The sequence below is a fragment of the Monopterus albus genome, unplaced genomic scaffold, assembly GCF_001952655.1.
Source record: "Monopterus albus unplaced genomic scaffold, M_albus_1.0 scaffold94.1, whole genome shotgun sequence".
NCBI lineage: Eukaryota > Metazoa > Chordata > Actinopteri > Synbranchiformes > Synbranchidae > Monopterus > Monopterus albus.
The window spans coordinates 2790015-2812130 of NW_018127974.1; the positions used below are offsets into that span (position 1 = coordinate 2790015).

General features: G+C 40.2%; 1 protein-coding gene across 1 annotated transcript in view; it reads left to right on the plus strand.

Annotated features, from left to right (window-relative positions):
- Window positions 1–22116, plus strand: part of pals1a (protein associated with LIN7 1, MAGUK p55 family member a) — a 46436-nt gene that overhangs the window by 11782 nt on the left and 12538 nt on the right. The window contains exons 2-5 of the mRNA XM_020608618.1: window positions 12128–12452; window positions 17529–17703; window positions 18241–18341; window positions 21949–22056. Of these exons, the coding sequence (XP_020464274.1) occupies window positions 12276–12452; window positions 17529–17703; window positions 18241–18341; window positions 21949–22056 (561 nt within the window). The 5' untranslated portion in view covers window positions 12128–12275. The remainder of the gene's footprint in view (window positions 1–12127; window positions 12453–17528; window positions 17704–18240; window positions 18342–21948; window positions 22057–22116) is intronic.

Sequence of the window (22116 nt, forward strand, 5' to 3'; positions counted from 1 at the left end):
TAATATGGGCTTTTCCAGACAAACTGGGTATTAAAACCGGACTCCACCTCATCCTTTCTTCTGACATAGAGCATATTCAGCCAGAACACTGATCTTCAAAGACAGCTTTCAGGCAGGATTTATGGTTCACTATTGGAAGCAGGTAATGAATCTGTTTCTGTTAGCTTCCCACATTATTAGAACAACAGTATTTTAACAAGCCTGTCTCTGAGTAGGAGAAAATGGATTTATTCAGTTTGGGTGCCTGCATGTAAGCTGCTTCATTTACATGTTCTGGCAGTGCTACTCTTAACCTCTCAGTGTCCAAAATCAGTGTTCTGACTAACCTGGCAAGGGTTAATGAATTACAGAACTGATGATAATTAATTTCAAAAGGCTAAGCATTTATCCCAGTTTCAATCATGTGTTTAAAATCAGGACATTCGTATATACTGTTGAAAAAAGAATGTTTGACAATTTGATATTTAATACCACATTTTGACACTACGGCTTTGTGTAAAGAAGTGTATGCAGCCAGTCAGATGCCTTTTCATAGCCGCTGTGCTTTTGTGATTTTCTCAAACCCAGAGAGAGAGTGGATGGTAGACAGCAGAGACACACCAAAGGCTTTATATAACTGAGGCATGCCCTTGTCATGTTAATGTACCTTGTTTTAATTTCAGGCCCTGATCTGGTTACTCAAGTAACAGTTCATGTCAATATGAAGGCTAGAAAAACACTGTGTACACTTTGTTGGTACCTGGTTCAGTTGGTAACAAATTGCTGCAAAAACATAAAAATTGCTAATTTTGTGATTACAATGTTTACATCAGAGCTAATCACCTTTAGAATGGTACATGATTGCTCACAGGTTAAGGAGTGCAAGCACAGTACCACAAATCTTAATAGAATGCAGATGCATCATTGTTACCAGTTACCTCTCTGCTTTTCTTACTGCGTGTCAACATACAGTATCTGATATGAAGACTCCTACAACTAGAGTCTAGATCACAGATAGATTAGATTCAGCTTTATTGTCATTACACATGTACAAGTACAAAGCAACGAAATACAGTTTAGCATCTAACCAGAAGTACAATAACAGCAGTGCAGAGTGCGCAGTAGGTACAGTCAGTACTAATTCACCGATATATATGTACAATTGATATTTACAGTTACATATGTAAGGTAATGTACAATATACGACAGTCTTTATGGATTAAAATTACAAGTAATGGATTATGTACAATAATCTCATAAAACACTAGTGCAATGGGATGAAATGGAATGAAATAGTGCAGAACAAGAAGATAAGTTACATGAGTTAACAGTTCAATGGATGTAAATAGTTCAAAGATAAATATACAGTATCTGCATATGTACAGTACAGTGTGCAAATGAATTACAAAGCAGTATTCTGTGAGTATGTGCAAATTAACAGATCACTTCAGTCTTACAGGTGACAGAAGTGTATTGCATTAGTCCCGGGAGGAGAGATGAGAAGGGTGAGGTGTGTGTATGGTATAGAAGAAGGCAGTGAGCATTCTTAACCAGGGTGTTGGTGGTCCAGGATAGAATTTGAAGCTAGAGACACGTTCAACAACCATCCCGTTAATAATAATGGACAGGATTGTGTGTGCGTCCGTTCTCCCTTCTGTAGTCCACAATGAGCTCCTTGGTCTTGTTAGTGTTAAGGAGCAGGTTATTGTCAGCGCATCACACAGCCAGGTGCTGTACCTCCTCCCTGTAGGCTGACTCATCATTGTCTTTGATGAGGCCGATCACCGTGATGTTGTCTGCAAATTTGATGATGGTGTTGGAGCCATGCACAGGCCTGCAGTCGTTGGTGAAAAGGGGGTAGAGGAATGGGCTCAGCACACAGCCCTGTGGTATGCCGGTGTTGAGGATGATGGTGAAGGAGCAGGTGTTGTCTGACTCAACATGCTGAGGCCTGCTGGTCAAAGTCCAGAATCCAGTTGCAGAGGGAGGTGTTGTTGCCCAGGTCTCCAAGTTTGGTGGTTAATTTGGAGGGGATGACCATGCTAAACCCCACGAACAGCATTCTTCTGTAAGTATTGTTATTGTCCAGATGTCTGAGTACAGAGTGCAGTGCTATGGAGACTGGGTGAGTGTGAGTGGCTGGTGGTCTGCGGAGGGTCTGGACTTGATAGCTGTCTCCTTGTTATCCTGGTCAAAGCGAGCATAGAAGTCATTTAGCTCGTTGAGGAAGGAGACATCTGTGGTGGTTGGGGCGGAATTGCTGCGCTTGTAGTCACTGATGACTTGGATGCCCTTCCACATACATATGGGGTCAGAGTTTGTGAAGTGTTCCTACACTTGGAAGTGGGGAGTCACTTGGTATGCAGCAGCCATGTTTGTGTAAACATGGTCCAGAGTTTTATTTCCTCTGGTGTGGCAGGAAACATGCTGATGGAATTTAGGGAGCACTGACTTTACGTTGGAGTGATTAAAATCACCCACAACAATAAATGCAGCCTCTGGTTGTGCAGTCTGTTGTTTGCTAATGGCCGTATGAAGTTCATTCACAGCAAGCTTAGCATTGGGGTCTGGGGCGATACAAGTTGCAATTATTATAGTGGAAGTGAACTCCCTAGCATATAAAAAGGTCTACACTTTACCATAAGAAATACCAGGTTATGAGCTCGGCCATCACAAAGCTTTGTTAACATAAATGCACAATCTTCCACCTCTGGTCTTACCAGAGTCATCTGCTGATCTATCTGCCCGGAGTGTGTAGCGTCCAGCTAACTCGATAGCACTGTTGGGTATGCTGTTGTTTCAGCCAGGCTTCTGTTAAAATCATAATATTGCAGTCCATAAGTCTCGTACTGTTGGTGATGCAAAGACATAAATAAATAGTAAATAGTAAGTAAAGTGGATGTAGCAAGGCATGATGGCAATCATTGGTTTGCATTGGAACCATTTTGTGGCTTACGATTGCCATCGCCTTTGCCACTTGGAACCAGAACCTTACAAATAATGGCTTAATTGCGTTGCCTTTGTCTGCTAACCTGGACCGAACGCTAGCTTAGTGAAACACCTGCTTCTGCTACCTACCGATCATAACAGTGACATATTACGTTCCACAATGCCAAGTGATTTCAGCTACTACACTAGAACAGATTCAGGGCAGCAGGCAGGTGATGGGATTAAGAGCACAGAGGCATCAGGCCTTCCCAGCAAACTCAAACTATGGTGCCTGCAGTTTGGTCTTTTGCCATGATTGTTATGGCCACTGACAGTGTATGATGTACCAAATTCTAAGGTAGAGAAGCTAGAGAGAATGTTTAGCGCATACATTAGGAAGTGGATGTGAGCTCTGGCTCACGCAGCTCTTAAACATAGGGATATTGTAAGGCAGGTATAGCTTGGATGTGTGGTTTTGGTTAAAGCACATCACAGCCGCCTTTGAGCAAAGCAGCATAAGCTGACGGAAGGAATATGGTTATTGAGGAGATTAGGAGGCAGGTAAATGTATAAAGACAGTCTTCCATGCTCAGCCAGGACAGTGAATGAAATGGGAAGATGTAGAAAGGGAGAAACTTAGTTGGAGGGAAATGTGGGACATGGGGGCAGGAAGGAGGACAGGCTTAGTAAAAGTGTTACTACTTCCTGGTGTTAGCATGAGCAAGCTAACATGGGGGCATAGTAGATGTTTGACTGGTTTGTTGGAATGAATACTTACACAGGGTGGTTTCTGATGTAGTATAAAAGGAAGCAGAAGTCTGGCTAGTTATCTGGTGAGCTATCTGAAATGTTTAGTGAGTTATTTTAAGTGTTTGGTGGCTATAACAGCAGTTGAAATGTTTGTTTGCTAGTGACTATTTGGTAACAATTAGCCTGAGTAGATGAAGGGTTGTGTTGGGTGTGTGGGTGCAGGCAAAGAGAGAAGTGGTTCTGTGATGCTGGAACACAGTGTTGAGCCTTCTTGGTGTCGTGGGCCCAACTCAGCGAAACACCAGTTAGTGAGAGGGTGCCTACCTGATGACCCAGTAGACCTGCCTTCACTCCTACACCCACACAGAACTTGTATTGGTGTTGGTGATAATATAGTGTTAGGTTATTTTTTAGTTAGATAGATATACAGAGATTTGTTGTCTAGGAATGTTTAGTGCAGACAGGGTGACTAGCTTAGGCTGTTAACTATTCAGCCTGCAGTGCAGACTGCAGGCACGTCAAGGTTACAGGAAAACTGCTGTTAGTGTCAACTGTAATGCTAGTCTTAATATTTGTCTTAATGTGTAAGGTTATGTCCAATTGTTTTAGATACACACCACGAAAACAACAGTCACGCACCTTGACTTTTCCTCATGTTTTGGCTAAACGTTATAGCAGCTGCAAGGCTTGCTTATCGGGTGACGTCACGGTTCGACAGCCCAGAAAGGATTAATATTGTATAGCAATGCTTGGGTCGGGGTCTTTTGGGTTTCCGGGCTGCTTTGGCAGCCTGGGGGTTGGAAGATCTCTGGACTGGAAGTGTGAATTCTTGCCTGTGACTCTTTGAATAAACCAGCACGGTTATATTTTTTATATACTCAAGTGGTCTGAGTCGTCCCTCGGAGTTCCTGGTTTGAAAGAACCGGATGAGGCTTTATAATGGAATAGAGCCTTCTGCCATTACAAGCCAGTTGGACCAGCCACTGCTTAACCTGAGCAAATACAATGCAGATGCTGTGTTTGAAGCCACATATCTGCTCTTTGCTTGGGTGAGGATAGGGTTCAGGATGCTTTGTGTTAAGGGTAGGTTAGGTCTGGAAAATGGTGTCGTTTGCTGTGGGGCTCTGAAGATTTATGACGGCATGACACCCCCCCTCTTTAGAGACAAATGAAGGGTAAACATCATTTAACTCGTATACTGAGCTTCCATTTTTTGGCACATTGTGTATTATTGACTACTTGTCAAAACCACACTTTTCTAACAAATTCAGTGCGTGAGTCTATCCAAACCTTTAACTGGTAGTGTACTTGCTAAATCTTAAGACAAACTTGTATTTGATAAGTCATGTCAACTTCACCTAATGTATAAAAATAGACAGACAGAATTGGCTATCTAATTAGTGGGTTAGCTGGTAGACCATATAATGCAAATGTAGGTACCAAGCTAATAAATTAAACCACAGTAGAACTGCCTGTCTAAAAAGTCTTTTTATAAACAGAAGCTGAGAGTTTGCCTCGGCCAGCATCTAGCAGCCACCAGTGCCATTGCACTTCAAGATGCTTACAGCCTTCAGCCGTGGTAATTGTTGCTTGGTCCAGACTATAAGTATTTTGACAGTTGCACATTTTTTCAGGTTTTGTGATTCAGCGCATTCAATGCAAAATAAAAATAACTGGTACTAAATTAAAGTGGCAAGTCTCTGCTTTCATCCAAAGGTTACCATCAAATGCTTATTACAAGTTTATTGTATTTTTTTTAGTAGCTAGTAATACAACAGGAGGGTTTCTAGTCGTTTACGTTCCTGACTTGAGGCCTCTGAATGAGTTTCAACAGCCACATTGGTATCCCTGCAATGTGTTGTATTCCTCCAGTGGTGGTAGCAGCTTAATGTTTGTTGTTATAGGAGGGAGGTTAGCCCTCCAGAGGAGCTGCTTAAACCCTCCTGCACTTATCTCCACTCAGGGATGCATGAACATCAGAGACGGACTTTGGAGACTGGAGGGTCTTTATCACTGCTTTATGGCTCCACTGGTTCTCAGACAGATCTTATCAGACACTTGCTTCACTCCATTGACCTGCTGTGTCTCTATTTTAGTTTTGTTTGGCCATACTATTGTTGGAGACTCAAGCTAAAAGTATTTTCACATCTTTCTCATTTGACATAATATAAAGCTAAAGTTTTTACACACAGCTTTTTTTAGTTGAAGTAAATAATTGGTTATTTTTATTACTGTCAGTGTTGCATATCTGTATATAACATTTTAAGTTCAGAATTTCATTGGTATTCTGTGTAGGAAGTTTTATTATTTTAGTTTTAAAATAACTGGACTGGAACACAGAACAATAAAATTTATTTGGAGACTTGACCAGGAGTGAAGATATTAATACACCTAAAAGAATAAGGGTTGTATCATCTTTTCTGTATGAGTACTGAATGGACTGAACTAAGTTAAATTTCTAATAAAGGCCTTTTTTAGTAAAAAGATTATAAAGGTAAAGCCTTTTTGAATGAATGAATTTCCAGAGGATTGTTCAGTGACAACACCGGCATGTCATAGTAAGATAGACTTCTTTGTCTGGCTAGACTTCAGAGACAGTTTTAGCACTGGAGAAAAAAGACAAGCTTGTATGGACAGCCTGCAGGTCTCAGAAGTGAAATAGATCATTTCCTGGTGGCTGGTTGCAGTGTAAAAGAGAGCTAAAGTGAAACTGGAACTTCCAGGTTGTGTTCCAGAATAAAGAGAACCCCATTCAAAATTCCATTGAGATTTATAATCTAAAAACTAAAGGTCCAGCTTGGTATCCAGCTGTTTTCAATAGTGTGTTGTGTGTTTCACTACATTTGCTTACACTATAATGATGTCTTTCTTTAAAACAACATATTGACAATTTTCTATTTCTGTTTATATGGGGCTTTAATGAACACAGTTTCCCAGAAGCCTGAGCCTGTCTTGGCTGAAATGTCACCAGCTGATGCCAGTCAACTGGCAGGAGAATTGAAGAGGTCCCAACTATTACAAGTTTTTATGTTGTTGTTGTTTTTTTTTTTTTCAAAAAGCTTAAAAAGTTGAGAGATGTTAGACTAATATCTGAAACACTCAGCTAATGTTGTGCTGCTTGGACTGCTGAAGTCCAGAGTAGTCTCAGTGATGTATGTGTTCCATCATGCTGCAAAGTGACCAACAACCTGTTAATTAACTTTGTTAAAACCAAAAAGCTTTAGACTTTCAGTCATAAGTGTTGTGGTGTGGCTTGTTTTAGAATATGAAAAAAAAAATCCAGAGGAACACAGTTTTTTTACAGTGAAAGATGAAATAATAGTAAATGAGAGATTGCATAGGGTCACTGAAACTAGTGGAACAGAGGCTAACTGGATGCGATGACATGACCTCAGCTCTCTATAGGTCATAAATTGCACTTCCTCCATGTTAGTGGATGGGACGTGAGTCAAATAACCCAAACTAAATAATAAGTTTGTTTTTATTAGGTTATTGGATTATATAAAAAACTATTTATTTTGGTTGATTTGACAGCTTTCAATGGTGGTGTGTTGCTGTTACTCCACTTCTGGTTGCTACTGTGCAGAATCTGATTGCAAAAAAGCAAGATGGCAGCTGCAGTATTCGCAATATTTTGGCTTCACTTTTGTATAGTGAAGGGAAGTAGTGACGTGACATCCATTGTATATACAGTCAACAGTAAGCGGAATTCATGCTTTGTGCATATCGTGTCTAGAACTTGATCAAACAGAATTCACCTGGTTACAGTTTGTATCACCACAGCAAAGAGTTTGAATTCTGTTGTAAATAAAACCATACTAGCATCTTCAACAGACACACTGCAGAGAGCACCACTGTAGCCATGCTGTTAATGTTGAAGACCAACGTACTCACAACCTAATCGACACAACTGTATAAGCGTTTTACCAGGGGCATTAAAATGAGAGAATGATTTCCTGAACTAATCAAACTGGCGTGCGTGACAACATTTGTGTGATATCTGTCTTGGCTGAGCATGTTTTTTCAGCAGCTGTACTAACATGAGCTACAGTATAAAGCCAGTAAAACTGGGCTCTGATGTGGTGTTTCATGTTCAGTAGCATTACACGTTATTTACTGTTGAAAGCCTTATGATAAATTTTACAAAACTGGGCAGAATTTATTATAATTGCAGCACTTTTAGCCTTCCTAGCGAAGCCTGGATTTTGTGCAGCAGTGTTTGCTAAATATTTTGGAATTCGATGAAAATGACAGATGGGAGTAGAAGCTCTACAGTTTTAAATAAAATCATTTTGTGTTTAATTTATAGTTGATGTAACTGTTGAATTAATCTGTTGTTTAAATTCCTTAGTCTGATTTTATGCTTAACATAGATCATGTCAGTGGTTAAAAACTTTTTTAAGCATTAGTGTTAACAATGAATCATTATTGATTCTTAAAGTGGCTGACTATCGATTAAGGAAACAGCTTAGGATTTTCATCCCTGTTGGTGTTATTGAGTGTAGCTTTGTGGACAAAAATGGCAGTTTTATCCGTTCAAAATGAAATCTGTAACACAAAGTGTACAAAAAGTGAAAGGGTTTGACTATGTTCTAAAGAAACTGTAAACACACACTCCCTTCCCCCATCAGTGGAATTTTATTCCCAGGGCGGTCTGGCATTCCTCACTGCTGCATCATGGGACGTGTGTGTGTGTGTGTGTGTGTGTGTGTGTGTGTGTGTGTGTGTGTGTACACACACACACAGTCCTGCCTGTAAGAGATAGCATTTCAAACATGCTGGTGGTGTTATTGTGACACTCAAAGATAAGGCATCCATCCATCCATCGATTACCTCTTCCACATTATCTTTCTCCCCCCCCCCATTCATTGCTACCTTGACAACCCTCCCTCTTTTCTCATCCATCCACTCTTCCCTCACATCTCCTCCCCACATAGTACTCTGTTCATCGTGTGTGGGAGGGAGGACCACCCGGCTACTGACAAAGCCGTTGTCATGGTTATGCGTGAGGAGTGGGGTACTGTCATGAGATTGTTGTCTCTGAACTATTGAAGAGATACATCAGTGGAGTGTAGTCAGTCAGTCATGTACCAAAGAATCAGCAAGTCAGTTGGCCAGTCAAGTTCCATTGTGGTTGGTGTGTATATATAGATGTCACCGCTGGAGAGCATACGACAGCCAGTCACTCAGTGACCCACACAGTCACTACACACAGCTGTGTCAGGTTTTAGGCCAGCTGTCACCATCCACTTAGTTTGTAAACCAATCAGACAGTAATCAGCCACTCACTTAGCCTGTGAACCAAGCAGATGCTAAAAACTGGTCAGTCCACCAGTTTGGTAAGTTATTTATTAAATATCATTTAAAAAGAAAACATTCATAGTTATTAGGGCTGGGCAAGATAACGTTATTTTCACATTAACACATTACTTAACGCCGTCAATTATTTTATTGCGCATTAACAGTTTTGTTTATTATTATTATTTTGAAAGTCTGTGGCTCACTGGCTCTGAATACACATACAGACAAACTATGGGTCACAGGAGGGATGGGATGTTGATCAGTACTGGCTTGGTATGGGTGTCATCACGCGTCTCAACCAATGACAGCGCTTGGGGTGGGCCTAAGACTGCAGCAGCGCTCGCGTGAACCAGACGCACCATCACAAGAAGAATACACAAGTTGTATGAAAAGGAGGACTACAAAAGCGATGGCGTGATGTGCACCAACAGTTGCTCTCACTGGAGACTACTGGACATCACTGGGTAACCATAATTACCTCGGAGTTACAGTGCATTATATTGATGAACAGTGGGAGCTGCATTCACATGCTCTAACTGTAATGAAGACAGAAGATAGACATTTTGCTGAAACATGCGCAGAGCATTTCATTTATGTTGCACAGCAGTGGAACATTTCAAATAAATTTAGCACACAACACAGAGTGCAAGAAATATGATCGCTGCTGCGAGACATCTGCCTTTTGAACACGTCCCCTGTGTCGCGCAAAGTCTCCATCGTTCTGTCACAGTTTCTCTGCAGAACAGTACGTTTGACAATGTCCTGGTCAAATGCAGAAAGGTTGTGGGCCACTTTAAACACAGTCCGGCAAGTGCTGCAGAATTGGAACAACAACAAATTAAACACCTTATTTGTTTCAAGTGTTTGCAAACCAAATGTTATTGCACTTTTGTTCATATAAGCAGTACTTTTAAAATAAAAGTGCACAATACACTACTTTTGAATTCATTATTGAATGCTGCTCATATCAATGCAGTTAATTGTGATTAATCACAGAAAATCATGCAGTTAACGTGATTAGGGATTTTAGTCGTTGCCCAGCACTAATATTTATATTTTGAATATACAACTATTTTTAAAATAATTTTGACTTAAATTGGCACCAAAACTCATCTGGAGACATCCCATCACTTACGACCCAGGTCACTTCATGTACTGTAGTAAACAGAAGTTAAAATAACCATGATGATTTCTAGAAGAAAACATGACCTGTTCATAAATTATATTTACCTGTACATAATTTTTAATAATACTATTTATTGACCTATGTTTTTATCTCTGTAGTTTGTGAATTAAGAACTGCATATGAAACATCTTGTCACATCATCACAGTCACACCTACAGCTCAGTAGCTCCAGTCTCACCAATGACCATAAACTGAGTGGCCACACTAACAAGTATTGAAAAACCCTGAGCAATAATAAGCAAAGTAGCTCTTCAGCTTGCATTATATTAAGTAGTATTTGTTTTTTTTCACTTTGCTCTGTCTGTGATAGGTTAGCAGGCTATAGAGTGTGAGGTTTAAATTCAAACTGAAGACCAGAGCTCATCACTGTGGCTAGCCTACTTTAGAGTTTTAGAATTTCTTAAGAATCCAGAGCAGAACGCAAAACTATGTACACTGCTTTCCTAACAAATAAACCAGCTTCCTTCTGACTACTTGCTGTAAGGTTTGGCTGGTGTTTGTACTGGGCTCAATGGGGGCTGTGGTCCTGAGTCTGCTGCTCTGCTCCTTACATCTAAACGGTTAGCTATTAGCCTAACAAACTTGCTGTAGTTAACACATACTGCTGGTAGATGGAGACTGCAAGCAGAGGTGTTATGATCACTTCTCTGGAGGTTTATGCTCCTTAGCGGTTTTTTTTGATAATTAGCTCGTATTGACTTTTTTACTCACTGAGGTTTTATTGCATATCTAGTAATGAGCATGGGTGTTGTCACATCGATTCATTTTTCACTTGACTTGCTTCCCTCTCTCCACCACGGCACCTCAGCTACTGTCTGCTCAGTGGGTGGAGGATCTTAGCCCTGCCCACTGACATAGAGAGAAGCTGTTCCATAAATACCAAAACCATATTTTCCAATTCACTGGTCTCTTCGAGTACTGATAAAATACACTCGGTCTGTACAAACTGAGGACCCAGTCGCATCGTTGCACTCAAATAATTTTTCCACATTTGTGCACACTGAATTTTTAAACATTTTTACTTGTATATGCAAGTGAAACGCTCGCAATGTAGAGCCCTGAACACACAGAATAGAAAGCTAAAGAGAAGTGTGATGGGGGCAAGAAACCCAAGCAGTCAGATGATCAGACTGCCTGTAAACAGTCCCTAGCTTAGTCATACTTAATTGGAAGGGAAAATTAATACCTAAACAGTAAGCAGCTGTTACAGTTTAGATCCAATTCTTCATTCAACTTTGATCTGCTGTTCTTAGTTTGCTGTGCCCAGAGTTGGACTGTGGCAATGTTGGATTATTTGCAAATTTTAGGTGCCTTTTGTTTCAGTTTTACTTCAAAATAAAGTGGTGTAGATAAGGATAAGGATAATCACCTTTATTGGCCAAGCATGTTACACACAAGGAATTTGTTTCCGGTACAGAACCGAGGCAGCCATCTCCAGCACCAACTCAACCGATGGCTTTAACCATCGGGGGTAACTTAGAGGTTCAGTGTCTTGCCCAAGGACACTTGACAGGCACTGAGATTCAAATCTCTGACCCTCCGGTTGGGAGACGGCCGCTCTACCCACCGAACCACAGTCGCCCCCGATTAGGGCTATCATAAAGTGTCCTGATCTCAGCAGTTACTTTGGTTAATAATATGTTATAACCATTAGAACTGTTAAAAATAAGATCCAAATTTTAATAAGCAGTATTGATCCTTTAAATGTTTAAAGTCACTGAACCTACCCAGTTAGTCAGTTGCAACATCAGTTAATCAGTAGAGCAGTGAGTACACAGGCCAGTGATGTGATATCCAACCCATATAGTCATGCCAGACATTTGGACATAAATAAATAAATATTTTGAAGTTGCTGTTCTTATGAGACCTTGCTCTATGACTGCACTATAGGGATACTTCCTGATCATGTTGGAGAACATTTGTGATGCAGAATGGCACCAATCAGAGCAGATTAATGACATCATTCTTCTGCTTTCTCCACAGGTGAAGGTATCATGGCTGTCCTGTTTACTGAACTACCCTCCTAGACTTCCCTGATAAAATAAATATACGTATCTAAACATCCCTGTAAGCCACACAAGCACATGCACATTTGACATTCTCTGTGTGTGTGTGTGTGTGTGTGTGAGGGATGACAACCTCCCATTTGAATGGTCATGTTGCTGGAGAGGGAGGAGGAGGAGGAGATGAAGAGCTGAAGGGAGGGCAGCAACACAGAGAAATGGCTGTTGACTGTCCAGGAGAGCTTGGGGGTCGCACGCTCCCACTCCGAAGATCTGCACAGCTGGAGAGGATACGACAACACCAGGTATGCACACACACACACACAGTTGTGTTTTCATGGGTTCAGTGGACATTACATTGCCTTAGATTAAATTACTGAGACTTGCCCTAGTCACAACGATAATCACTGCTTGCATAACACTAACCCTAGTCCTTAGCTAAACCTAATGAAAGGCCAGTGTGCTGCTATATGGCACGATTCACTGCCTGTTGTCAGCATAGTCTGCCTATCTTTGTACTAACTGACTTCACAAGAACTAATAGCAGTGGTGAAATGTAACGGAGGTTCTTCTGCTTTACTGAAGTACTTCCTTTAATTGTCTGCTACACTAGATCTCAAACCAGTTTCACAATTACAGTTTCTAGTTAGTTTGTAGATTGACAGTTAAGATTTAAAGCATATAAGTTCATAAAAATATAATGCATTCTTAGATTACACAGCCCAAAATTTTATATAGTTAAAATTAGCCCCACCTTGACCACCATTCTGTGACACTGACCAGTTGAATTGCAGTGCATTTTTCCATGTAACTGTAAACATGATGGAAAGAAAGAGGAATGATGTGTCATTTAAAAGGGCATTTCTTGTTTAAAGACTGATTAAAACCTGTGCAGCAGAACCTGACCTCCAAAATCACATTTCCCATAATACTGCACACTAGCATCTATATTAGACCCCTCAGCTTCCTAAATCCCCAGTTATACCAAATTATTCTCACCGGGGATTTGATCATCACTTTCTGCAACATGAAAAAGACGGAGCTCAATCACTGCTTAGGGACGATGAATGGTTCCAGCTTCGCTTTTATTCATAAAACCATGTATACATATGCAAACATTCACTGTCAGGTGGACCTGTCAGGAATCGGCACGTGCTGCTGCCAAAAAAGTTTTTGGTGAACTCAATTAAATGGCCAGACGAGGATACGTGACTAACCGTCTCTTTAATAAGAGCACAAACGCTTAACAAAACTGAGACAAGACACGGTGAACATATGAAACAAAACTACAGCTTGAGGATACAGTCCATGGTCAGAGCCAGCAAACACATACATCCAGGGGAATCCAAAGTTCGTTGTCCAAAGGGAAAGTCTGATAAATCATACACAGTAGCAATCCGAAACAAGTGGACAAGGCAGAACAGAATAGTCAGAGGAAACAATCCGGGTCAAAACACAAAATACCAAAACCGAAAAATGCTGGAGAGTCAGAGCTGGCAGCGTCCTGGTGGGAGGACGCTGCCTAAATAGAGGTGAAAGACAGGTGCAAACAATAAGGAGCTGGTGAAACTAATGTGAGTGGTTATGAAAGTAAAAAGACTGAAACTGAGGTGAAGCAAAACAGAAAGTAATGGCAAAATATGAGCATGACAGGAAACGGCAGAACCGAATCATGACAGGACCAGTGAAATAGTTCCTGATTCCTCCTCAGTCGTCACATTGCAAGTTATGTAATATGACAAGCTGTAATTCACTGTCTAAAGTGGAGTCTGCCTTTTCCCTCAGCCAACTCACTGGCAGAATATATCACCATGATTACCCGTTCTGGCACAGTGAACCTTCTGAAATGTGAAAATGTTGTGTAGTTGGGATGGAAGATAAATTATTTTCTATAACTTAAACTCCCGGGCTGTAGTTACTCTCTGCATAGTTTTTAACAAGATGATGTAACAAGCATAATTTAAAACTTCTCGTTTGTAAATTAATAGAATTTGGTCATATATTGCTGTTGGTTGTTGTTAAAGTCCTCCCATTAGGGATGTAACAATATTGGTAATTTCACGATATCATGATGGAAAGATTTCTCAATAATGCTGTGGGACTCTGACAAATCTACCAGGATATTACAAAAGTTTATTTTGCTACCAAACAGGAAAAGTTTAACCTGTCGAGGGGATACTAAAACACTGATGCTCCACAGTGAGTGTGACTTGTCTTGTTTTCAAGATCCAGCTGCTGCAATAATAATTTATTTTATTTTATTTCATTAAAGGATTGGTGCTGACTGCTGTATGATATTTTTTTTGCTGTGCAATTGTACAAACAGCTCAGTCATTCAGTGCCAAAGACTGTTCATGTCAGCATTTTGCACATGCTTAGGTCATGGCTGACTTTTATTTTAATAAAGGAAAGCAGGAGCACCTTAAGTTAAGAGGAAAACCATACAAAAATGTGGATTTACTATTTAGTAAAGGGCTTTTTTAAATATATTTTTGTATAATTTTTCTTTTTTTTTTAAATATCATGACAAATATTGTATTGTGTACATTTTATTGTCACAATATCATGTTCATCCTTATCTCCCATACAGCATTTTACTTCCTATAATCAGTCACAGGCCATTACCTAGATTGTGTGTGTGTGTCTGTACTATTACAAAAAGAACATTCACTCATTTGGTCTTTAAACAGCTAATAGTCACGGCCCACTTATAATTTTTTCAAATCAAAATGATAGAAGGGGGTGTTATGTGTATGTAAACTGACATACAGGGAGCATTAACCAGAGAAAAGCTGAGGTTTCTTTTGTTGTTTGACTAATGTTAATTAACTACAGTGGTTACATTTACTGGCAGCAGTTGTCATTATTAGAAATGTAACTGTATGAAAATTTAACATCAGGATTATAGTGACCAAAATTATCATGTTATCAATATTGTCACGGTACTGTTCAAATGTTTTGAAAATGTTCAAAAAGTACTTGATCTTACAGAAATCATTACTTTATGGTTTTATTTTGAAAACCACAAATAATTATTAGCATTATTATGTATTGTGTGTGCATAAACACGCACAAAAATAAATAACATAGCTAATAGTCATAGCCCTCTATAAACATAGGAAATTGGATCAAATGTGGGTTTGCTGGATAATGGGTTTGTCTGGATGTTACTGAGTGTTAAGGGTTAGGGTAGGTCTTTCACAACATTCAGAGGTGTACAGACAGAAAATGTCACTCTGTATTGTAACATGTCTCCCTTATCTGTCGAATCAGAAGCCAACTTCAGTGTCCTACGGCTTCCCCAAGTTCACCAGTAGCTCTCAGACCATCTCGTTCACTCTATTGTCATTTTTCCGGTCCAGGCAAACCAAAAATTCCTTAGCCCTGTTCCACAAGCTGTCATCTAATATTACTGATTGGGAGACAGTCTTGGAAGATCCCACAGAAAGTCTCTGATAAGCGGCTGTGCACTGCTGGTGTCAATTACAGCTAACATTAGCTGTATTAGCTATTGCCTACCTGTGGCTAACATTAGCCTTTGCTGCAGCAGACCTCTGCCACACCAGTATAATGCTGGTTAAAAGTGAGTTTTAAGATAGCTTAGTTCTGTGAGTAAAGACACCAGTAGAGAGAAACGCACAGCAGTTTGAGAGCTCCAGCTGAATTCGGGGAAGCTGCTGCAGTAACTATGTGGCCATGCTCGGCAGACAGAAGCTTTGATGCAACGGCGGCTCAGAGGAGAGGGCCGTCCTCTCCTCATGGATCTCAATATGCAGATCACACTCTCCTTAGCCCTGTCCCTTCATGACAAAACTGGGACAAAGAAGTGAAACTGAAAGAAAAAACTTTGGCTTTGAAAAACATTGACAAAAAATCATTTTTCCCATGTTAATACTTTTTAATGCCAATGTGGGTTTTTTTATACAAATGTTTCAATGCCAGTGTTTGCTTTTTCAGTTACAGTTTAGTTTTTTTGAATTATGATTTTGTTTTCAATACCAAGCTTAATTTTTCTGTGCTAAAGACTGAAGTCATTGATCTGGTGCCATACCCATGCAGCAGACAAATGGCAGAGAGAAGGAGGCTGAAATCACCAAAATCCATCCACCGAAAAAGGAATTTAAACCAGCAGTGCAGGCTTACGTTGGATATCTCAAAGACAAAAACCTTCGGCCTGTCTCACCGTTGTCAGAAATGTTACAAAGCAGTCAGTTGATTAATGGAGAAAATAATCAGCAGGTTAATCCCTAATGAAAATGATCAGTAGTTGCACTTGGATACAAAACAGTTCAGCAGAGCTCCACCTCAACCAGCTACAACAGTCAAATCAGAGCATGAGTGACAGGCTGTTAATATAATATACTATATAACATTTTTCTTCATTGAGTAGCCTACTATGTGTAATACTTTAAGTACAGTTTGTGTTAATACTTAACATTATTAATGCAGGACAGTTTTTAACAGAGTAGGCTACTTTTACAGTGTGATATTAATACTTTTACTTAAGTAAAGGATAAGAATCCTTCCTTTATTAGCGGTGCTAACATGCAAACTAACATGGTTTAATTTATTTATTCTTTAGCGTCAATCTAATGCTGCAATCCAGCTCAATCAACTAGCACAGTCACTGGCAGTAAAAAGACCCTTTTTTCATTCTTCTGAGGGTCATTGTAGCTGACAATAATAGTAATTGTGTAATACTGTGGTGTTTTCTGAGATGGTTATCATACAGTAAAAATCCTTTACTGCTTGATAACTTGTTTACCATCTTACTTGGTTGAGGTCTTCCAGGCCTGCATTACAACATATGGTTCAGGTTTGTGGCTGAGTGCATCTTGTGTAGATGTCAGGTAGCTTTTTAACTGAGGGGCAGTGAAACTACTCATGCCCATGGGGAAACAAGGTTATTTTTATTATTGGGGCTTGTTATCATTTTAAATTGTTTGCAGGTTATTCAGTGTAAGAATTAGCATTTGAAAAACATTATGGCACCAATAATGAATTATAGTCAAGAGGCACGAAGGAGGAGGACATTAACTGGGTGACAAAAAAAAAAATCTATATGAGACAGAAAATTTGCAGATTTCTAATTTTTCTCCTAATCATTAAGGCACTGTCGTTTCTTAACCACTGAAGTATCTTTGTGTGCAGATGTTAGCCATATCGCTAGTGGTAGAGCATGACTGAACAGGATATGTAGCTAAACATGTAAGATAAAAGAAGAAAAATCGGCATACCTCAGATGACCAAAGAACCTAATATGGGATGTGCGATGTGCATGTGACCATAAATGACTTGAACAAACATGCATACCTTAAGCTTTATTACTGTGGAACTACAATGCACTGTATTCCTATGGTGCATTTTTTTGTCTCTGTTAGGAGGACCTTCGACGTCGTAGGGAGGAGGAGGGTCGGCAGCTGGACCTGAACGCCTCTCTCAGACTGAGGAAGCTCTCCCAGAATCCCCACATTGGCATTGACAACCCCACGTTCCTGCAAGACTCATACATATCTCCACCGGCACTCAGCAGCCAGCACACACATGCACTGCTGGGTACAATGCACACTCACAGTCAAAAGTAGAACAAGCAGATAATTTCCGTGAAGAATAAAGCAGTTGATTTGAAAGAAATTATTTAAATATGAAAAAGGAGCGATGGAGGAAAAGAAAAAAGGAAGAGAGGATGAAAATAAATGATGGAGACAGAAAACAGGGAGGGAAAGGAATGTAAGGAAGACATGCCTACCATCAGGGAGGAAATTCCTCAGGGAGGGAGAGGACATGAGAGACTCTTGAGGGCAACTTAATTAAAACTCTGTTAGGGGTGGTGATGTTGGCGCACGCAGTCACACAGACTAGAGCACACACTGTAGAAATTAAGTCTTAAATGGGAAATGAGAAGCAGTCTCTCACACACTAATCTGAAGCCAGGACAAGCAGGCTGCCTCCTGCTGTCATACTCTGATTCTTTTACAGAAGTGTGATTTGGAGCTTTCTCCCAGCCTCGTCTTGTGTTTGTTTTGTAAAACTCAAGATTTTGTACGTCTGTCAAAGTGTACTGATGTGAATGTGTGTGTGTGTTTCTTGCAGAGCTGGAGGAGCTGCTGCTGTCACTGAAGCAGGTGCGGGGCTGCCTGTCTGACCAGCAGAGTCAGAATGACATAGAGCTGGTTCTTGCACTACTAAACAAGGTAATAATGCAAAGGCATTTAGATGAAAAGAGCCTCAGGTCAGTGTGTAAATGGTATTTTACAAGACTCTGACCTCTGAGGTAGAAGAGGTTTGCAAAGATGGAGCAGTGGTCACTGCTGTCTGTGGTGGCACATGAGTGACCGCAGGGGCCTCACGAGGTTCTTACAGCTGGGATGGAGATTTCATTTAGTAGGGAGGACAGTGGCGGCTCCACTTAAACAGTTTACTTTTTTGCACATCAAGCTAATGATGAGCACTGTGTTCTTATATTGTATATTCTTAACAAAGGGGTGCTTGAAATGCCTACAGCTACCAAATAATGTAGTGTTTCGCCTGGTATAATGTAATCCCAGGCACTACTTCAGGGACTCCTATACCCACAACAAACTAAGTTTAGTTTTGAGGGAATACTTGCTCGTGAGGTCCAACATTCTGGTGGTCAGTTTTGGCACATCTAAATGAAAAAAACTGTCAAGTTACTTTTGAATTTGAGCCAGTACACACTAAGACTGTGTTCACACAGAGAGCTGTAGTGGCTCATATCCAAATTTTTTACCCCTGTGTGACCCAAATCTGAATTTGTTTTTTTGTTTTTTGTTTTTTTATGGCAGTTTGAACAGTACGGAACACACGAAATTGAATTTTTTCCTGTTCTTATTTGGGCCACATCAGTATGTGGTTCTAAATCCGATATACATCGGATTTTTAAAAAAAAAATGTGACCTCAGTCTGAGCAGCAAAAATAATGTGAACGGCCACAGAATACAAAATGAATATAGAAAAACATGGAAGTGAGCACTAAGGCTTGCAGTGTGAACATGGTACAAGTCAGCTGAACCTGGTGACATCTTTCTCTCCATTTTGGCCTTCTGTTCACACTGAGATGCCATTTTCACACTCAAAAGCTGAGTTTTTGGAAATTGCTCTCCAGATGGTTCTGTAGCAGTAAACGTAGCCTCTTTTATTCACTTTGTGAATGTGAAGGAGCAACGGCTTAGTTCAAAAGTACATGTATGACCTTATATCAAAAAACTATTTATTACGCACTCCCAGCTGTCTAACAACAGAAACACAAAAACAGTGTTAGTTGTCAGTTGAACTATACTGATCATGGAGAGCAGGCAGGAACAGAAGTTTAATCAGCTGAGACTCAGCAGATTAAGGACTTAGTCAGAACAACTGTGTTTACTATGGCAGTGGCACTGTGTTGGCATAGGGTGGGTGCCAGCTCATGGAGCTGTGGCCAAAAACTGTGAAATCATCTTGCCAAGGAGTTTAACCTACCTCAAAGCATTGGTCAGTCAAATACAGGCACACACACATTCCTCATAGGTTACTTTGTAACATTAATGGCGTCACTGGACTGTTTACCTGTCGATGGTTGTGATAAAATAATTGTTGCTGTTATAAAGTACGATCATAATATTTCCTCAGGGAATTATAAACCATTGTTAAGTGTTAGAATAACTGACAAGCCTTGTAAACGCATGGATATATTTCTCAGACCTCCCTTCCTAGGTTGTATTTCATTGTCTCATTGAACAACACCCCCACACCACCACAGCCCTTTATTTCTTAACCTCTTGAAGTGAAAAGTGCACTAGCACTCTGAGATTTGCATCACATTTCATGAACTCAGTTTTAATAATATAATTTTCATATGTGATTATACTTGTGTAATACTTCCTTTGAAAGCTTAGAGACTCCTCTTTAAGACTATGCTGGGAATTCTTGATACAATTTACAGCAGAGATATGACAAGGTTAAAATCTTGAAGTTAGCATCTTACCTGCTAGCTTGCAGCTTTCTTTTCTCCATAATAAAGTGTACTGAAATTTGTGGGTCAAAATTAAACATCCATGGACAACAGAGTACTTGTTTTGAATTACAGAGGTCCACTGATTAATCCAGCTGATGCATGTCAAAACCAAAGTAATGACAAGAGGAACTTGTGCAGTTGATTTCCAAAGTTTCCATAAGTGGCATACAAGTAACTAACGCTGTAACAGGGCAAATTCAGGGGATTGACAAATGAACAGACCGATAGTTTTTAGTATTTCAGACATAAGTACATGCCACTGAGCAGCTTTTCATTCATTCATTATCTATACCATTTATCTTGAATAGGGTCATGGGGGGGCTGGAGCCAATCAAAGCTGACATTGGGCGAGAGGCGGGGTCCACCCTCTGCAGGTCGCCAGTCTATCACAGGGCTGACATGTAGATAAACACCCACACACGCTCACATTCACTCCTACAGGCAATTTAGAGTCACCAATCAACCTAAGCTTCATGTCTTTGGACTGTGGGAGGAAGCTGGATTACCCACAGAGCCCCCACAGAGCCCCCACACAGGCACAGGGAGAACATGTAAGCTCCACACAGAAAGGCCCTGGGTCAGCTGGGACTCGCACCCGGAACTTTCTTGCTGCGAGGCAGCAGTACTAACAACAGCGTCACCATACTACTCACTGAGCAGCTGCAGTCACCCATCAACGTTTCTGTAGCATAAAACTATTCAGGCACTGAAGCCAATAAGATTAACCTTTTAATCATGTTTAACCCTCCTGTTATGTTGACCTGAACAGTATCTTTGTAATATAAACATGCAGGGGGATGTTGCAAATATGTGAATTGAACCATTTTCATTTTATATGTTGATCACACCTATTACGCCAAGCAGACGAAGTTTCAAGAAAATGGCCACAACACGTGCTATCAACAGAGCCTGCATGATGCCTTTTTTGGTCGATAATACAGACATAAGTCAGTGATACTGTGATAAAGCTAATGCGTGTTTTAAAAATCTAAGGATTCTTAATATTTGCAAATGGTCTACAGAAAATGTATGTACATTCTCAATGATTTGCTTACTTCAGGGGAGCTTTTAGAGACATTGTCGGGCTATGTTGAGGTTTTTTTTTAATGGGCCCTGTCCATCTGCTGGTGACATATGGCACTGCGTTCTGGCTTTATCAGTCATAATCACTTTTATCAAGCAACCTAAAATTTGGTAAACATATTGAAGGATGCTATGACTGTCGTACTGTAGTTGAAATATGAGATTACTAAGACAAAAAACAAAGCATCTATTCTTTTCTTTGTTTAACACTTCATCAACTTAGCTGTGGTAGGAGTAAGAAAAATGTGAAACTCCTGAGTAGTATCTTTACAGTGATACCATGGACATGCATGGGCTCTAAAGGGTGTTGGAATGGAAAAAAAAAAACTTTAATAAAGGAGTATTAAAAATTCAGGCAAAAGTGCAGTTCATTCCATGGGCTTTGAACACTTTGCTGTATTCCCAATTACCTGTCTATGTGTGTCCCACTCCTCATTAGATGATAGCTGTGATGCACAGTTGTTGTTTGCTGAGCCAACTATAAAAAAGAAGAAGAAGAAGAAGAAGAAAAGATCACACATATTATTTTGAGTTTTCAATGAGGATAGAGATGTTCACAAAAATACTCTAAAAGTGCTCATATGGACAGAAATTCAAGCAACTAAATGCATGTACAGTGACATGAATAGTAAATATGCTTTATATGTGACCTTCAGCTGAGTGGAATCTAACAGAATGTCCTGCTGTTTGTTTTTCTCCTTTAGTCTGACTTCCAGTCAGCGCTGAAGATTCATAACGCCGTGGCCACCAACATGCACCGCCCCTCCCCTCCATACCCACACACACACCATGCACTCCAGCTGGCCATGGAGGTAACTCATGGTTATTAAGATGGAATTTATTTAAAATGATCATTTTATTTATTTATATTG